Source organism: Capricornis sumatraensis, chromosome 2, assembly GCF_032405125.1.
Source record: "Capricornis sumatraensis isolate serow.1 chromosome 2, serow.2, whole genome shotgun sequence".
Classification (NCBI taxonomy): domain Eukaryota; kingdom Metazoa; phylum Chordata; class Mammalia; order Artiodactyla; family Bovidae; genus Capricornis; species Capricornis sumatraensis.
This window is the reverse complement of record NC_091070.1, coordinates 97,326,767-97,341,721: the sequence shown is the minus strand read 5'-3', so window position 1 is coordinate 97,341,721 and position 14,955 is coordinate 97,326,767. Positions and strand designations below refer to the sequence as shown.

At 39.2% G+C, this 14,955-nt stretch overlaps 1 protein-coding gene across 1 annotated transcript in view; it reads left to right on the top strand.

Moving 5' to 3' along the window:
* Nucleotides 1–14,955, top strand: part of KCNN2 (potassium calcium-activated channel subfamily N member 2) — a 168,813-nt gene that overhangs the window by 124,174 nt on the left and 29,684 nt on the right. The window contains exon 5 of the mRNA XM_068965522.1: nt 4,704–4,845. Coding sequence (XP_068821623.1) covers nt 4,704–4,845 — 142 coding nt within the window. The remainder of the gene's footprint in view (nt 1–4,703; nt 4,846–14,955) is intronic.

Genomic DNA, 14,955 nt, shown 5'->3' with positions numbered 1-14,955 from the left:
ACCAATTTCCTGCTATATTCTTTTAAGTGAAGATAAAACAATGAATAAAGCATAATCTTTGTCCTCAAATTCTTTATAATTTAGATTCTTGGGGCCTGTTTATTAAGCTGAGCATATGTTATATGCCTTCTGGCCCACAGAGAATAAACACGGCACTCTGTGGCCCAACCCAGAGTACCGTGCTAAAATTACTATGTGAAACCTGGTAAAGAGGAATTATGACCAGATTCTCAAAGTACAAATCAGGGCTAGGAAGGTGGGGGAGGGTTTTGTTAGGCAGAATGAAATGTACCTGTAGAGAAAGAGCTGGGAAAGAGGATGGCATAACTGCCCGCCCTTACTATAGCCAGAGCTCCTGTTGCTTATGGAAAGGTGCTGTGTGGGAGGCAGGAGTTCTGGGAAGAGACCATCTCATTTAGAGGGAAAAATTCAGTAATGCCCTTGGAAAGATCACCCTTGTGAATTTAAGCAAATATAATGGAAGCTGTCATATTTTTTATTTCAAAAATAGTGATAGATCCACAGCCGAGAGTGAATGAAGAAATGAATGGAAACTAAGAAAATAAACATTTTCTTCTTTTAAAACCTTAAAGCTTATCTCACAAGCTTTAAGTCTTTGCAGCGTGCAGTTCTGTAAAACAGTTCACGAAGTCCTTTCCCTAAACCCTAGAGCCCTTATTTTAAAAGTTTGAGATCAGAAATTCCTGATACTAACTTTAATCTTCTTTAATATGTCCTAATTAAATAAGCATTCATATTGATTAGAATTTGAAATTTGCCCCATGAATTACTTTTTCAGGTCTTTCCCAGAATAGTTCTCCTTGTGGAGAAGGTTGGAATTATCTAAGTTTTTGAAGTGAAAAACTGTAGGAAATATTTTGAAAATGTTTAACTATTTAAATTGTGTTTATTAATCATTCACAATGGCGTCACTCTGCATTTATTCAAAACCTGGAAGTGTTCTAAGCAATGTCATCCTGTTGATAAGTCTTAATATTTGTTTCTGAGTTTCCAAGAAAGAAACCTTGATTGTTCTAATAGTAGCAAATGTGGTCCCTAATTATCTTCCTCTTGTTGACTAGTCATAACTAAGCATGTCTGAAATGTAACATAAACATTAGTATGAAATATTATTTTTCCATTCTAAGTTATCTTCCAGGCATGTTAATTAGTTAATAAGAAAAAAAAAAAGGTAATTTACCATTGAACCCCAAGCCCTTTAAATGCCAGCTCCTAGAAAGTTGTCTGTTTCTAATTAGATCTTTCAGTATAGCAGTACAGTGTCTGCCCCAATAGAACTGCATAGCATATAACTAATACTGACTAAATGATATAATGGCATAATACTTGAGGATGGTGAAGAATTGAATAAGGATGGGAGAAATTTGTATATTTTAAACTTGTGTATTTATTAAATGTAGGCAACTAACTTTCATTGTAATTTTCAAAGTCATTAAGTGCTCTAAACTTTGAAAACCAAATCAAAGTGCTTCAGGAAGAACAGATGGCAAAGACTGTCACACCTTTGCCCAAGTTGAGGAGACTGACCTGTATGCCCCAGCAGTGAAGGCCCAAGACCTTTGTTTATAGTATAAAATCTCAAACTTCCTCTTTGTAGTTGCTCTGCCAGAGGAACAGCATGTGCCTGGCAAGTAGGCAGGTGAGTGCTAATCACTCATGATGTAGCAATAACTTGAGGATATCACTTAGACGTGGTCAGACACTACTGAAGTGACTTAGCAGCAGCAGCAGCAACTGAGAACACTTTGTTGATAATGGGTAAAGACCATAGCTGTTTCAGCCAAAGACTGTAAAACAAGAAAATGCAAGTTAAGTGCTAAAGACATAAAGAGGGCTCAACAAATAATTCATCTGCATCAAGGAATCAGGGCCATCAGCTCTTAAACGTATCAGATCTTTATGTAAATTGTGCTTTGTTAGGAAGAAACTTTGTGTCACAGTTGAAGATTGAATAGGACGTGAAGCTTTTGCCTCCCCTCTCTTGTGTAGCCTACACTCATGCCGAGGTAATGTATTCTCTGTTTCAGGAAATTGCTTGATGAGGACTGTTCATAGAAAGCCTCAATATTGTGAGTGGGTTATAATCCAAAGCGTACTTCTGAGGGTCCTTTTTGAAATAGAAACCACATTCTCCCATGGCACCCCCATCACACAGGCATCGCAGCCTCCCCGAGTAGCCCACAGAGCCTGGGAGCCCACGCGTAGCTGAACTCTCACACGTATCACATCACTCTGCTTTTATGTGCATGTTATTTATCAGAGTTTCTCACAGGAAGTGCACTCATCTATCTTCCTTGAAAGTTAGGAATACATCTTTAAAATAAAAAAATTGAAGTTTAGTTGACTTACAGTGTTGTATTAGTTTCAAGTGTATACCAAAGTGATTCAGTTATACATACCTATGTTTTTTTTTTTCAGATTCTTTCCTGTTATAGACTATTATAGTTCCCTACTATGTATGTTCTTTATTAATGCTATTTATGGTAGGCCTTATTATTTATCTATTTTATTTATGATAGTATGTATCTGTTAATCCCAAACTCCTAAATTACCCCTCTCCTACCCGCCTCTTTCATAACCATAAATTTGTGTTTTGTGTCTGTTTCTGTTTTGTAAACAAGTGCATTTGTTTCATTTTTTTTTTTAGATTCCATGTATAAGCAATATCATATGATATTTGTCTTTCTCTGTCAGACTTACTTTACTTAGTGTGACAATCTCTAGGCCCACCCACGTCACTGCAAATGGCATTATTTCATTTGTTTTTTAGTGATTGAGTAATATGAGGAGTAAGTCTTCCTGGTGGTGCAAAGGTAAAGAATCTGCCTTCGGTGCAGGAGATGCAGGAGACATGGGTCCGATCCCTGGTTGGGGAAGATCCGCTAGAAAAGGAAATGGCAGCCCACTCCAGTATTCTTGCCTGAGAAATCCCATGGACAGAGGAGTCTGGTGGACTACAGTCCATAAGGTCGCAAAGTGTTAGGCATGACTGAGCACGGGTATCTATCTGCCTGTCTATCTATCTGTCTGTCTAATATGAGGACTACATCTTGGCCTCCCTTCTGGCAGAGGCAGCCTCTCCACTCAGCCATCCTAGGAAGAGGGGACTCTGCCTCTGAGTCACGATGGCTGCTTCCTGGAGCAGAGTGGTGAGGCTGCTGCCCTCCTGCCACAAGAGACTCGCAGCATGCTGCTCAGCAGGGCTGGCTGCTGCATACCTGCCCTTTCCTTTTCTTTCAGGAGATAGGGCGATGCCATCACACCTCCTTGCTCTGGGCTTCTACTTACTCCAGCCAGAGCTCTCTCTTTCCTAGCCAATGTAATAGTAAATACCATTTCTTAGCTTCTCTCTTGTTTGGAAGCAAACAGAGATAAGACCCACTGTCTCCACTGTCAAAGGGTCAGGACTACAGGGGAAAGCTTATACTTTCTAACCTTTCTGCACTTTGGTTTATGGCAGAAGTCTTGGCATGAGATAAAGAACAGAAAAAAGAAATCTCAGAGAATGTAATGGCACGATGTAGGTTGTATATGGGATCAATCCTGGGGCTCAGGTCATGCGGAGGCTGCTTGTCTCCACACCTCTGACTACACAGACAGATGGTTGAGCTGAAAGGCAGAACTGAGTGAATGCCAGCTCGGGGGTTATCAGCATGCTTTGGAGACCAAGAAACAAGTGAGGGGAAGCTGTTCCCAGTGGTCTGTGGGAGCTGGGAAGAAAGGGTGGTCCTTAACACAAGTAGAGTGGAGAGTACAGAATGCCCATGGCTGCCACCCTGCCCACGACTGTGCAGAGCAAACATCCAGGGCAAGTTCCTCCCAGGTGACAACTGGCATGGCCTCACGCTTGTATGCGTGAAGGATAGTAGTGCCCCACGAGGGGCCCAGGTTACTGTTTAATACTAGTAATTCAAGCAAAACATTATAGGATATCTCTTTCTGATATAAAAACCTTCTTCCTCACTAGAAAAACTTGACACCTTCTAGGATAACCAGGATAAACTACATACCTCTCCTTTTGAATACAAACTCTGTGTGTGTAACTCGTGAGGCAATGACTTACATTAAGCTCTAGTTCTGGGTGTGGACTGTGCAATCAAAGATATTTTTCCCATCTTCAAGGAGGACAACTAGTACAGGACAATTACAGTCTAGTCCTGTGGGAGGGAGCCCCCGGGAGGGGCTGGGAGAAAAACAGACAGAAGAAGCTCCTGACTGAATTGATTTTGAAGGGTCAAAATTGGCCCACTAGGGAAGCAGATAGCAAAGGGGACACCATGGCTCCTCCTGATACAGAGGCGAGGGAGGAGATTTGGTGATCACGTATGATCCTACATATTGGGCACATTAGTGATCATCGAGGAAGGAGGACACTTTTGTGAGCAAAGCAAGAACAGGACTCAGAGATAAATGTGCATTAGTCAACTAACACCAGTAACAAAAGCTATTTTCATATTTTGCAGCTTCCCTTTCAAATTATTTTTAAAGTTGAAGAAATCCTGATGTCTTTCACATTGCTTAGGTAGAACCCCAATTTTACTTATAATAGTGAGCTGTGAAAACCTCTAAATAGAGCATTTTGTAGAAGCCACTTAGTAAATTCACTGGATTGAGTCAAACTGCCCTTGGCGGCCCTCCTCTAGATTAATTATAAAAGACTGGCTTTGTTTGCTATTTTTCAGGTACCATGATCAACAGGATGTTACTAGCAACTTCCTTGGAGCAATGTGGTTGATATCAATAACTTTTCTCTCCATCGGTTATGGTGACATGGTGCCTAACACATACTGTGGGAAAGGAGTCTGTTTGCTCACTGGGATTATGGTAAGTGGCTTTTCACTGTCCATCTCTTTTATGAATACTCAGGAAGGCACTTAGTCCATTCCATCTATGTGTAAAGTCATGGTAAAATATTTGATTTCCCAACAGCAGAAAGGCAGCATACATAAGTAAATTTTCTGTTGAAAGAGAACATCAACAGTTTTCATCCTTTTTTAATTTAAATGAAATATAGTTGTTTTACTGTGTTGTTAATTACTGCTGTACAGCAAAGTAATTCAGTGGTTTATCATAGGATATTGAATATAGTTCCCTGTGCTGCACGGTAGGACCTTGTTGTTTATCCACTCTCTATATGAGCTCATATCTTCTAACCCCAGCCTCCCTCTCCACCCCTCTCCCAAACCCTTCCCCCTTGGCCACCACAAGCCTGTTCTCTACGTCCGTGGTTCTGTTTCACCGATAGGTTCATTTGTTGGTGGCACTGTTTGCAAATATTTTCTTCCCTGCTGTAGGTTATCTTTTCCTTCTGTTTATGGTTTTCCTTGTTCTGCAAAAACTTTTAAGTTTGATTAGGTCCCATTTGTTTTTGTTTTTATTTCTACTGCCTTGAGAGACTGCCCTAAGAAAACTGGTATGATTTATGTCAGAGAAGATTTTGCCTATGTTCTCTTCTAGGAGTTTTATGGTGTCGTGTCTCCTATTTAGGTCTTTAAATGATTCTGTGTTGATTTTTGTGCATGGTATAAGGATATGTTCTAATTTAATTTATTTACATGGGGCTGTCCATCTTTCCCAACACCACTTGCTGAAGACACTTTGTCCCAGTATATATTCTTACCTCCTTTGTCAAAGGTTAATTGACAGTAGGTACGTGGGTTAACAGTTTCCATCATAATTTGCATCATGAAGCTCCATTGAGGAGAGAGTGCTGCTGGCTTTGCTCTTTGTGATGAGCAAATTTGATCTTAGAGCTTCAGCTTCAAGGTCAAGAATTTCTTTAAGTCTGTATTCTGCCATTTCCAACTTTCCAGGTGAACTTAAATGAAATCCTCTTCTCTGAAATGTACTTTCCTCATCTATAAAATGTGGGCCATGAAAACGATCTTGAAATGTATCAAACAATTGAAGAATAACACATTTTAAATTAAATAATTAGTGTTTATCATTTTAATGAATATTTCTTTTTTATTATCTCAATTACAGTGCTCACCTAGTAACGAGAAATAGAGCAAAAAAAAGGACAAACTGTCTCTGTTCATGGAGCTTATCGGTGACCACGTTTTTTAAAAAATAATTAACAAATGATTGTTAATTACGTTTGTGACAAGTATGTGAGGGACTAAGATTTCTGATCAGATTTGGGCACTAAGGGAGAGGAATGGGATCTATTCAGAGAAAGAAATCCCTGGAAAGTTGACTTTGAAACTGAGATGGGAAAGGGTTGTAGCCAGGCCAAGTGTGGGGGAGGAAGGGCATTCCAGGGAGAGGAAAAGCTTTGAATGAAAAAAGTGAGGCCAGGGAGGGACTTGGTATGTGGGCACAAGGCCGCTGGGTCAGGGGTGTCCAGAGTGAATTGGGGAAGAGACACAGGGCTGGGAGTGGGAGGCCGGATCTTGTGGAGCTCTTGAGTGAGGTTTGCTGCCTGTCATGGCATGCCGCCCTGCTGGGACACTGAGCAGGCTCAGACATGTTCCTGGTCCCTTACTCACCATGATGTGGCCAGGACCGGTGTGTACCATTTACTTTAGATGTAAGAAATTGGAAAGGTATCAAGTTGTCTAAAATTTACTGCCATGTGGTGTGAACTGTGAAATGTCTGCCCCAGAGGCTCCAGTTTTAGTGACTTGGGTTCTCCTCATTCCTCATCTGCTTTTCCAGCTGGGTTGCAGAAAAGGGCATCATCCTGGTGCTGGTTTGGTTTCTGCCTGCGGAAGGATGTGAGCTAGCACTGGGAGCCCCGTAGGCAGGAAACTCCCAGAATGCCTCAAGCCAGGCATCTCTGCCCAACGCATCCACTGTGTCCACCCTCAGGTTGGCACGAGAGAAGCAGGCTCTCAAAGTGAGGACCTTTGAAGCATGGCCAGGGCAGTGTGTACCCTTGTAGCAGCTGCTTAGGAAGATTGTTCAAAGGACTGAGTGTCCATGACATATACCGAGTAGGAACACTCTTCTCCCACTTGGAAGTACTGAACAGCTAGCTGTGAAAATAAAATCTGGGGGCTCATTTTAAGGTTATCAGTTGTAACAAGATGACCATTTGTGGAAGATATAATTTAGCATTCTTTGCTTATAAAAGAAAATACAGTTTTATGAATATTAGTAATTTTTATTACAATTTATATGGTCCTTTATGATTACTCTTGGATCCCTTTCTTTTTCCTCAAAAGATGGCATATTATTATATACTATATTGCTTTGGGAAATAAAATTTGCATGGGTGTATTTTTGGAGGGCCCATAACAAGCCCACAAGGGACATGAATGATGCTATTTATACACACAGAACTGGTGATTGCAGAGTTTTTCCCCTTATGCTTCTTAGAAACAACTTCTTTGGCATTGGTTTTTGGCAACACATCCACTCTTTTATTCTTGAATCAGGTATGACTCAGGGTTTGTACAAACCGCTTCATTTACCATGGATCAGAGCCAAGTTTGAGGTTAACCTTGCCTGGCTCTTGTAATACTTTTATGGTTCCTTGATTTTTTTCTCTGACTCTAAGATCTCAAGAACAGCTCCTGCAAAGTCTCATCTGACAGCACAAATGTTTTATTTCATGCCTCAAACTACTTCCTTGCTTAAGTTTCACTTGTAATCTTACCTTGTTTTTAGGGAATATGTTCTAAGCCGCTTGATCAATACGGACACAAAGGTACTGAGTGCAGGGAAGTGCACACTGTCTTCCCTGCTGTCCTCTGACCTTAATCTGAGGAGCTCCATTCCATTTCCCTCTTAAGAACAGACATTTCTTAATTAACTTGATGAGAAGTTGTTTACTTCATATAGAAAAATTGAGTGCTCTTTGACTAGTCTATTTGCAAAACTGTATACAGTTGCATAGTCTTTATCCACTGGCCAAGCAAATTCACACAGACTCAGGCCACAAAGCAGTGGTCTGGGGGTGCTTCTGGGAAGTTGGTTATAGCTCATGTAAATTTCCAGAGGATCAGGAGCCTAAGTATTGAGGTTACCTAAAAACTGTAGAGAGTGGCTGACAAATTTAGTTTCCTAAAAGTGGTTTTCTCAGAGTTTGTATAAAAGCTTAGTTTCCTTTAGATAAACTGTGTTTTAGTTTTGTCAGACATCTTTTCTTTTTTCTTTTTTTTTTTTTTTTTGCCTTTGATCACATGAAATTTAAATACCAGTTTGTTGCATTGGAGTTGCCTAAGTCAGATATGACTTGCTTTTAACTTCAGGCTCTTTTATTGATATATTTTTCTTTCTTTCTTCTTCCAGCCAGTTTACCCCTGCACTTTTGCAGTGCATGTTTAGATAAAATGTACATTGTCATGTTTCTCATGAGTCACTGCTCGGTGTTTCTCTGGCCTTTAATAAACTGAAAAAGTAGCACAAGTCCCAGCAGCTCTGGGAGAGCGCAGGGTCAGCCCTGAACCGTCTTGTACATCATCTCTGAAGCACTGTGATTCCTTGTATTCTTTTCTATTTCAATTTCCTTGTTCTTGCGTTTATGAAATTTCGATAGAATTTATACCCTTATGTGATTGTTTCACTTTGAAGCACGTAATATACAGTTGATCTGAATGCTAACGCCTGCAAAGCTTTCCCATTTCAAAAATGTAGACATAAAGAAATTAGCAGTGCATGTTTTCTTCATAAAGCTAATGAAAGTAATGAATTATTTCATAGAATCATCTTAGATATTCACATTTCATTGGTTAAAAACTCTAAATGAAACTGTAATTTAAAAATTTAAAATAACAATTTATATCACGAATTACTTTGGAGAGCCAAGGACATTAAGAGAAAGCTCATTTCTGCCATGGTTCTTGGCAGAAATGTATTGTTAAACCATGAGGGAAGAGAGTTTCCATAATATTTCTAAGAAAGAAACAAATGGTCTTATCAAAAAATAACTTCTCCTTGGCTGAAATGTAAGTTGTAAATCCAAGACAATCATGGAAAGGTTTTAAAATAAATTTTAGGTTGTGTTTACAATGCTATGTAAAGATGATTATCAAAATACTAAAACAAGGGGTTTTATATGTTAAAATGCCTGAACAAGAATTCCGCTGTGATAGATCAAAGGAGTCAAGACCTAACTAATATTAGAGCTGACGAAGCAAAGATCTCTTCCCTTTCCGTGGGTCTTATTTTAAAAACACAAGGTTATACAGCTGCCTAATAGACAAAGTCCTCATTACCCTTCAAGGGAAAACCACTGAGGTTGTCATTATTTATCTTTTCCCTCATTATTCTATCCTTCCTCTTTTTAAAAGAATTCTACTGAAGTGTAGTTGTTTTACAATGTTGTGTTAATTTCTTCCGTACAAGAAAGTGACTCAGTTATACATGCACATATATTATATTGTCTTGTTATAATTTGTCACAGGATGTTGAATATCGTATAGTTCCCTGTGCTATACAGTAGGACCTTATTGCTTATCCATCCAAGGTATAATAGTTTGCCTCTGCTAATCCCAAACTCCTAATCCTTCCTCCCCTATCCCAGCCTCTTTGGCAACCACAAGTGTATTCTGTATGTCTGTGAGTCTGTTTTTGTTTTGTAGATATGTTGATTTGGGTAGTATTTCAGATTTCACATATAAGTGATATTATATGGTACTTGTCTTTGTCTGACTTACTTCACTTAGTATGGTAATCTCTAGGCCCATCCTTGTTGCTGCAAATGGCATTGATTCATTCTTTTTCTGGCTGAGTAGTCCTCCGTTGTCTATTTATACCACATCTTCTTTATCCTTTCATCTGTTGATGGACATTTAGGTTGTTGCCATGGCTTAGCTATTGTAGATAATGTTGTTATATACATAAGGATACATGTATCTTTTCAAAGTATAGTTTTGAAAATATATATGCCCAGGAGTGGGACTGCTAGATCATATGGCAATTCTACTCCATAGTGGCTGAACCAACTTACACTCCCAGCAATAGTGTATGAGAGTTCCTTTTCCTTACACCCTCTCCAGCATTTGCTATTTGTAGACTTCTTAATGGTGGCCATTCTGACTGGTGTGAAGTGGTACCTCATTGTAGTTTTAGTTTGCATTTCTCTAATAATTAGCAATGTTGAGCATCTTTTCATGTGCCTAATGGCCATCTGTATGTCTTCTGTGGAGAAATGTCTGTTTAGCTCTTGTGTCCATTTTTGGATTGAGTTTTTTTTTTCATTAAGTTTTATTAGCTGTTTGTATGTTTTGGAGATGAAGACCTTGTCAGTTGTGTCATTTGCAAATATTTTCTCTGACTCTGTAGGCTGTTTTGTTTATAGTTTCCTTTGCTATAGGGTTCCCTTGTGGCTCAGCCGGTAAAGAATCCGCCTGCAATGTGGAAGACCTGGGTTCAATCCCTGGTTTGGGAAGATTCCCTGGAGAAGGAAAAGGCTACCCACTCCAGTATTCTGGCCGGGAGAATTCCATGGACTAGTCCATGGAGTCACCAAGAGTCAGACACAACTGAGTGACTTTCACTTCACTTCATTTCCTTTGCTGTTCAAAAGCTTGTAAGTTTGATTAGCTCCCTTTGGGTTTTTTTTTGCTTTTATTTCCATTGCCTTGGAGCACTGGCTTAAGAAAACATTGGTACAATTTATGTCAGAAAATGTTTTGCCTATATTCTCTTCTAGGAATTTTATGGTGTCTTGTCTTATATTTAGGTTTTTAAGCCATTTTGAGTTGATTTTTGTGTAGAGTGTGAGAGTGTGTTCTAACTTCACTGATTTACATGAGACTGTCTAACTTTGCCAGCACCACTTGCTAAAGAGAATGTCTTTTCCTCATTGTATGTTCATGCCTCCTTGTTGAAGATTAATTGTCCGTAGGTGTGTGGGTTTATTTCTGGGCTCTATATTCTGTTCCATTATCTGTATGTCTGTTTCTGTGCCAATAAGATGCTATTTTGACTACTGCAGCCTTGTAGTATTGTCTGGAGTCTGGGAAGGTTACGCCTCCAGCTTTGTTCTTTTTCCTAAGGATTGCTTTGACAGTTTGTGGTTCCATATAAATTTTAGTATTATTTGTTCTATTTCTGTGGAAAAATACCATGGGTAATTTAATAGGGATCACATTGAATCAGTAGTATGGCCATTTAAAAAATATTAATTCTTCCCATCCAAGAGCATGGGATATCTTTCCATTTCTTTGGATCATATTTCATTTTCTGTATTAATGTTTTGAATTTTCAGCATGTAAGTCTTTCACCTCTTTGGTGAGATTTATTCCTAAGTTTTTGTGGGGTTTTTTTGGTGTGATTTTAAAAGAGATTGCTTACATTCCCTTTTTGGTATTCCATTGTTAGTGTAACGAAATGCAACCATTTTCCCTATGTCAATCTTTTATCCTGCTATGTTGCTGAATTAGTATATCAGTTCTAGTAGTTTTTGAGTGGAGTCTTCAGGGTTTTCTTTATATATATTTTACCATGTCATCTGCATATAATGACTATTTTACCTCTTCTCTATGAATTTAAACACATTTTATTTCTTTTTTTTTTTTTTTGTCTGATTGCTGTGCTTAAAGACTGCCAATATTTTTTAAAGAGAAGTGGTGAGAGTGGGCGTCCTTGTCTTGTTCTAGATTTTAGTAAGAAGGCTTTCAGCTTTGAGTATTATATTGGCTATAGGTTTGTCATAAACAGCTTTTACTATGATGAGATATGTTCACTCTATACACATTTTCATCAGGATTTTTTTTTTTTTTATCATAAGTGAATGTTGAATTTTATCAGATGCTTTTCCTGCATCTGTTGAGATGATCATATGGGTTTTGTCCTTTTGTTGGTGTGGAGTATCACATTGATTAATTTGCATGTGTTGAACCATCCTTGTGAACCTGGGATGAATCAAACTTGGTCATGGTTTATGGCCTTTTTTATGTGCTTTCAGATTCAGTTTGCTAATATTTTGTTGAGAATGTTTCTGTATATATTCACCAAGATATTAGCTTGTAATTTTCTTTTGTAGTATTGTCTTTGGTGACAGTGGTGTCATAGAATGTCTTCAGGAGTGTTTCTTCCACTTCAGTCTTTTCGAAGAGTTTGAGAAGTATTGCATAAGTTCTTTATATGTTTGGTAGAATTCTCCATTGAAGTCTTCTGATCATGGGTTTTTGCACTTAGGGATTTTTTAAATTATTATTATTGATTTGATTTCATTTCTAGTGACTGGTCCGTTCAAGTTATCTATTTCTTCTTGATTCAGTTTCAGTGGGCTATATGTTTCTCAAAGGTTGTTCATTTCTTTGAGATTGTCAAATCTTTAAGATTGTCAATTTATAATTTTTCATAATATTCTCTCTTTTTTTGGTTCTCTCTGCAGTATCTTATTATTTCTCCTCTTTCATTGTTGATTTCATTTGGGTCATCTGTCTACCCTATAAGCCTGGCCAGAGGTTTGGAAATTCTGTTTACCCTTTCAAAGAATGAATTCTTGGTTTTATTGATTTTTTTGTGTATTTTTTTAATCTCTATTTTATTTATCTCCTCTCTGATCTTTGTTTTCTCCTTCCTTCTGCTGAATGTAGGTTTTGTTTGTTCTTTTTCTAATTCTTTTAGGTGGTGGATTAGGTTGTTTTTTGATATTTTTCTTGTTTCTTAAAGAAGGCCTATGTGAATTTTCCTCCAAGAATAGCTTTTGCTGCATGCCATAGGATTTGAATGGCTGTATTTTTGTTGTTATTTGCCTCAAGATATTTTTTAATTTCTTCTTTGATTTCATCATTGATCCATTTTTTTGTTTGTTTTTGTTTTGCTAGCATGTTGTTTAGTCACTAAGTAATTGTTTCTGTTTTTTTTTCTCATTTCTTTTTCTGTGCTGATATCTAGTTTCATGCCATTGCGGTCAGAAAAGATGATTGAAATAATTTCTGTTTAGGCTTGTTTTGTGCCCAAGAATGTGGTCAGTCCTAGAGCATGTCCCAAGTGCACTTGAAAAGAATGCATATTCTCCTTCTTTTAGCTACAGTGTCCTTAACAAGCCTAGGTTCTCTGCTGTATCATTTAGGGTCTCTGTTGCCTTACTGATTTTTTCACAAATATCTGATCATTGGTGTGTGTCCTATTTATCCTCAAATCTTGCCATTTTTATTATAATATGTCTTGGTGTAGGTCTGTCTGTGCTTCCTATATCTGGATATCTGTTTCCTGCTTTAGGTTTCAGAAGTTTCCAGCCATAATTTCTTTAAATACATTTGCAATACTTTCTTCTCTTTCTTTTCTTTCTGAGATCCCTACTAGGCATAGATTGGCATTCTTTATATTATCCCATAGGTTGCTTATGTTTCTTTCATATTTTTTAAAATTTGTGTTTCTGTCTGCTCTCTTGATTGGGTGATTTCAATTATTCTATCATCTATATCACGTATTCATTCTTCTGCATTATTAATTCTGCTTTTCATAGTCTTTAGTTCAGCTCTTATTTCTTCACATGAATTCTCTAATTTCTCTTGGCTCTTCCTTATAATTTCTATTTCCTTTTTATAGTAATCTAAATTTTCTATTGATAGCTTTTCTTAATTCCTTCAATATTCTCATTGTCTCCTTATTGAATTCAATGACTATTAGACCGAATAGATCTCTTTCATTGTTTGTTCTTTCAGGAGAATTCTCTCAGTTTTTGGAAGTGGTTTTTCAGTTTCTTCATTTTACTTATATTTCTTTTCTGGCAACCCACTCCAGTATTCTTGCCTGGAAAATGGTATGGACAGAGGAGCCTGGTGGGCTGTAGTCCATGGGATCGGTCACAAAGAGTTGGATACAACTGAGCATGCAGGCACGTGAGTTTAGGAGAAACAATTATGTATTGTGGTCCTTGAGGGCTATTTTTATGTGGGAATGCTCCTGTGTAGCTTGCATGAGTTTAATATTTTTGGTGTGAGGGCCATTTGTAGTAAGGATACCTGTCACCTTTTTCCTCAGTGTATGCTGGCCATCATCCCCTTGATAGGAGGTGTGACTGATGCTGTGGTGATTGGATCCAGTGCTGGGTATTGACTGGGGCCTCCTCTTTGCTCTTTGGTTATCACTGCTCTATCCAGGGCAGGGTCTGCTCCTTAATTATTGGAGTGGAAGCCCCCAGCTCCATTTCTGAGCTGTTTCTGTTATGCACTGTGAAGTTGGTGGGATTGGCATGCTCCCACTGGGAGAGAAGCCACTGAGTATTCTTCTTCTGGGCCTGTTCACCTATGAGTATACTCTGCTGTGTCACTTTTTACCCATTGTGGGCTCACAAAGTACATTGTAGTTGGCGCTGCTTTCGGCCCCAACATAACCATGGGATGCTGGCAATCAGCCCCGGTGCCTTTCACACTTCGTTTTTCACAAGGCCACCAGCACAGATCCACTGGAGTAAGATCCCAGGACTGTAGTAGTCAAGCCCCTGTACCCGCTGTGGGTGCTACTGAGGCAGCGTACACCCTGGCCTGACCCAGCCCCTGTTGTACACACCCACAAAACATACAACTGCTGTGTGCAGATGCAACCCAGCCACAGGAGCACAAGTTGTTCATTAAAATGTTCCACAGATGCTGAATTTACAAAGCTGGCAGTGAAGTTGTAAATCTGCACTTTGTGCAGCCACAAGGAAAGATTTCAGCTCTGCTTCCTAAGTTGCACAGCCCCTGGATCTCAGCTGTGATTTCAGTCTCACTTCTGTGCATGGACAACCACTGACATCTGCTCCCAGAACCACCGAGGTGGTGGCTGGAGTACCAGAGCCTGCCCGAATGGGAGGGGACTGGGGCAAGGGCCAGGCTGTGCAGGCCTGCCTGTGTGGGAGCCTGTCACAGAGTCCATGGAGGCAAAGCCAGAGGTGGGGGAAGAGGCCACAATGGAAGCCCCACTCCTGCCTCTGTGTGCCATTTGACAGCAGCACTGCATTTTTATGGCAGCCCAGGGTTCTTCCCTGAACACTCCTAGTTGCTGCTTCCCAGAGTCCAGCCCACTCAGGCTGTCTCCATGCCA